The sequence below is a fragment of the Ranitomeya variabilis genome, chromosome 7 (assembly GCF_051348905.1).
Source record: "Ranitomeya variabilis isolate aRanVar5 chromosome 7, aRanVar5.hap1, whole genome shotgun sequence".
Taxonomy (NCBI): Eukaryota; Metazoa; Chordata; class Amphibia; order Anura; family Dendrobatidae; genus Ranitomeya; species Ranitomeya variabilis.
In genome coordinates this window covers 43,444,739-43,449,583 of record NC_135238.1, presented here as the reverse complement: position 1 = coordinate 43,449,583, position 4,845 = coordinate 43,444,739, and the positions used below count along the sequence as shown (strand labels likewise).

At 42.1% G+C, this 4,845-nt stretch overlaps 1 protein-coding gene across 1 annotated transcript; it reads right to left on the bottom strand.

Annotated features, from left to right (window-relative positions):
- Positions 1-3,200: 3,200 nt before the first annotated feature.
- On the bottom strand, positions 3,201-4,578 carry LOC143786198 (odorant receptor 131-2-like). The gene has a single exon (XM_077275486.1). It carries the CDS (start codon positions 4,212-4,214, stop codon positions 3,201-3,203), a length of 1,014 nt encoding a protein of 337 aa, XP_077131601.1. The 5' UTR covers positions 4,215-4,578.
- Between the last annotated feature and the right edge of the window lie 267 nt (positions 4,579-4,845).

Below are 4,845 nucleotides of genomic sequence, written 5' to 3'. Positions count from 1 at the left end.
CAAATTATATTGCACTTTTTACCTCTACTCAGTTATTTTTTTTGCAAAGCTGGCAGATTACGTGAGTTGGCTCATCCTTTGCAGTGTCAAAAAAGTCCCAGGCTAGACAACCTTTGCCACCCCTGTGAGCTGCAGACCCGTGGACACTGCTGGTCACAGAAACAGTTGTGGCTGAGGATGCATTGCTCGTTGTGGCTGCATCACTACGTGTCTGTGACATATGGCGCAACATAACCTCCTCATCTTCCTCCTCAGATGACCTACTCAGCTGTGTGCCTCTATGTTCACACCAACGGGATCTAACACCTCATCATCATCATCCTTTCTGTTATCACATTCCTCACCCTAGGATTTGCCCTCCTACTCTTCCTACCCTGACAGCAAAGTACAGTCCTCAGGAGCCTCAGATATCTGAGTCTCATCAGGATCATCTCCCCCCAGGGGTTAACATCTGATGATGAGGATCAGGATAGCGTTCAGACCCTACTTCGTCCTGCCCAGGATCCAAGCTAAAAAAAAAAGTTGTGCAGATTTCCTCCTCTTGACTCTGTGAAGCTTTTGAGTACATTTCTGATGACCATGGCATAGAATGTGTGAAAAAGCTCTTCAGACCACCGTCTGTGGTTCTGTACAGTCAGTTGTACAGTTGGAGAGCTGGGACACAGAGGGGAGCAAGGGAATTTGGGTGCCACCTCTGTGGACTGTACTGGGTGTGATGTTGAGGTGGAGGATGAGGAGAAAAGGCCACTTGAAGCTGCGATTGCTATCTACTCCAGCACATGGTCTTTCAGGGCCTCATCAACAAGGCGTACCACTGTGCATCTGCCAAAGAAAGGTAGTGGAGTAGCCCGTCCTGTAACAGAAGTTGTCAGATGTCTTTGCACAGGACGTGACGTTGGTTCACTAGTGTTTTCACTAACCTTACCATCTACCCCACATACATCTTGAACACCAAGCCTAATTCCCCTTCAACAACAGCCTCGCTTTTTCCAAGTCATGAAAAATAGATTTTAAACTCTGCACCACCTCTGCAAACAGCTGAATTTCAGTGACAGTAAATTACAAGGTGATATAAGGCGTGATGTATCGTGTTACTCACAGAAGAAAGAATTGTTTGAGTGTGGATGAGGCCTGTATGACAATGAAGATATGCTACAAAGAATTTGAAAGTCAGATGTCCTGTACTGTATGACGTTAGGAACACAAGAATTTTTTGGTGGTCTCTGGATCAGGTATCTATAACACACTAGATGCTACAAACTATTTGAAAGTCAGGTCCCCTACTGTATGACGTTTAGCAACAGAAAAACATTTTTGGTTATCTGCATGAAATCTGCAGACAGCTTAATTTACTACCCAACAACAAAGTGTGATACAGTGGGCTTTTTGCAACAGAAAAATTGTAATTTTTTTTTTAATGTGCCTTAGGTCTGCAGACAGTTTCATATCACCACAGCACTAAATGACAAGGTGGGATACAGCGGGCTGTATCACATTTAGCTAGTGAAATAACATTTATTAGAATGCTATACTCGTGCATGGAGCACACTAGAAGCAGTGCACAACACACTTGTAGGACATGTTCCCTGCTGGCTTTGTCTGTGGACCTCAGTAATGACAATAAAAAATAAAAATGCTGGAAGGTAAATTTAACAGCCACACCGGACACCATCTAGCTACACTATGTGACTGATATAGAACCGCCTAGCTAACTAGCTACAATCTTGCTGCTTATAGTGCCAGCGTCAGGAGCAGCCTCTCTGCGCTGTTACAGTGTAAAAATGGCGCTAAAACAAGATGTCCGCTATTTATATGGAGAAGGACATGTGATTTCAGCAGCCTATGACACAAGCCGTTGTGTCTGGACATTGTGGATGTTCCTGCGCCATGATTGGCTAGCCACAAAGTGCACACATAAAGTTAGGAGAAAAAACAAACAACTATTTACAAGAATGCCGCGCCTCTGAGCTCTGCAACCCCCCTCCCTCATCAAACACGTGCCAAACACTCATGATACAACACCATTATCGGTGCAAAAGTGGTGAAAATACTTTTGTGTCAACGCAAATATTTTCCTGTACTTTTACCAAATGTTACCGTGTTTCCAATCACAAAACTGAATGTGCCATATTCGTGCCGAATTTATGTTTTGTGATCGTTTTCCGAACAATTTCGGACTACAGAACAGGAGAAGGACGGGGGATTCTGGTTACAAGTAAGCTGAGCAGCAGCACTCAATGACAGACAGCAGCCGCAAAAGCAAACAAGATATTAGTACTATATGTATAAAAAGAGAGATAAAATCCCACAATCCCAATGTATTATTACCCTTTTACAAATAACTGGTGAGGCCACATCTAGAATATGGGATCCAGTTTTGGGCTCCACATTTTAAAAAGGAGATTCAGAAGTTAGAGTCAGTTCAAAGGTGTCAACTAGATTATTACAAGGATGGAGGCCGCTCATAGGATGAAAGGTTGGAAAAGTTGAACTTGTTTAGCTTAGTAAAAAAGACACCTCAGAGGGGATGACATTTACATGTATAAATATATGTGTGGTCTGTACAGAGGACGATGCATGACTTATTCCTTCCAAGGACCGCAGTAAGGACCAAGGGGCACTCATTACGGGTGGAAGGAAGATAAATAGGAAAGGGTTCTTTACTGTAGATCAGTCAGACTGTGGAATGCCGACCACAAGCGGTAGTAATGGCCGACACTATAACAGCTTTTATGCAAGGGCTGGACAATATCCTCAATACACATAACATTGCAAGGTATAGATAATTTAGTGACAAAATGAACAATTGCTGGAGAAAGGGAGAACTTGATGGACTTGATGGACCGATGTCGTTTTTCAACCTATGTAACTATGAAGCATGCCTACAGCAGTAAACCTTGGTTCTCTTTTTCTTGTGAAGCAAACAAATAGGACAAAACAGCTGAAAACATCAGTGTGCATAACTATTCACCCCCTTAAAGTCTGTACTGAATTTATCCATTAAAAGGACCACTTCTGTGTACTGGCTGGATTTTGGCCTTCCTGTAGATCAGAACGTGCTCGATCAGAAGAAAGACTCCAACAAGGAGCCATCAACATCTTGCAAACCACATTTAAGGGAGTTTTTGGTAGAAATCCTTTATTTGACTATGGAAAAATCACCACAATCTCCACTTTATAATCAATATTGCCTTTTAGTTTTAAGACTTTCTAAAAGACATCTTCAGCCTGTTGCACAAAAAATATTTTTTCATGTTACTAGAGAAAAGCTCATCCCTTATACCGTATATCAAAGGACTAATAAGCCTTGGAAGACACATGAAAAAGCAAAAATTGATGACGGCCAGCAGTACTATATTATCTAAGAACTGCATTTCCACAATTCTGTAGGTAAGAGACGTCATGCACAGCAGGAGCTGAAACGCGTGGAGTATGATGGTTTTCCCAGCTTTGGAGGCTGAGGCTTTACCGGAGTTCATCTTCACAGCCACCATCATGATCTTGGCATAGGTGAATATAATGATTAGACCAGCCAGGGAAAAAGTAAAAGCATTTGAAAAAACTCGAATAATTTCCTGTGCCGGGGTGAATCCGAGATTTATTCGGCCACATTTTAAATAAAGTAGGAAATAGGCTCTCTCAACTGAAAAGATGAGAATAATGACGTCCACAATATGGGGAATCAGGACTATGGTCCACATGACCAAAATAGCGATACCGCACCTGTGCACTGTGCAGAACTCTCCGTGTCTTAGCGGGTAGCATATGGCTATGTAGCGCTCCAAGGACAAGGCTGCCAGGTTGAATGGCGTGACCTTCAGAGTCGTCGAAGACATGATGACGAGAATGTAACAGAAGGGGACGGGAAAAGTGATTGGATAAAAGTAAAACGCAAAGAGAAAAATTCCAAGAGCAAGATACACAGTGTCATTAATAAGCATGTGGGCAAACAGGACATAGCGGGCACTTTCCCGAGCACTCGGACTCTTGAGGAAGATGCTCAACATCACAGCTATGAAATACAAGAAGAAAAAGAAGCAGAGGAACGTCGGGATAAAACCACTTGTTCTCAGGACCTCTAGGTTCATACTCAGCTGGGAAGACACTTTGGTTGAATTTGCTTGACTACTTGTGAAATTCATCTGAAATTCAGAAAAAAAGAAATAAAATGAAAAAAAAAAACAATACAAAAAGTTTGGAAAAATCAAAAGCATTCATAGTGTAAAACAATTCTATAAATAATTCAAGGACAAGGTGTTCTGTGTTGGGCATAAGTATGAAGAAGAGTTTATGGAGGGAAACAAAGACGGACATACCATTGGTGCAACCTGTTCAGCCACACAGGGGCCCAAAAGGTATGAGGGCCACTACCACCTCAAAAGCATAGTGATGAGTTATTGTAGTGTTCGTGCACCCTATATGGTTCTGCTGTCTCCCCTGGTTGGAGCCTTCTTCACTTGTGCTGATTATTCCTAACTTTACTGATGGATGCACACAGCAGACTGTAAAAAGTGAAGAGTCCAGTTGAGAAGACTTTTGGAGACCTGATGTGGAGGAACGCAACTATTATATGTAAAGAGTCAGCATTGCTTTAACTTTTATTTCATAAATCGATAGTACACATGCAAATATGCAACCTTGTAAATTATCTTATCAGAGAACTCTGCTTCTTTCTCCTCCAGGACTGATCTTTTGCTGACAATTCAGGGGTAAAATCTGTACTTAGGAAAGACAGACGTTCACATTACTGTGTTAGTAGATGACCATTGGTTCTTAAAAGATTCTACGTAGAGGGGAGGGGGAGGAGACGCTGACATTTTACTGCAAGTTCTCCTGAAACAAGTT

Excerpts from the sequence above, each read along its gene's own strand:
- LOC143786198 (XM_077275486.1), bottom strand. The coding sequence starts at position 4,214 with ATGCTTTTGATTTTTCCAAACTTTTTGTATTGTTTTTTTTTTTCATTT.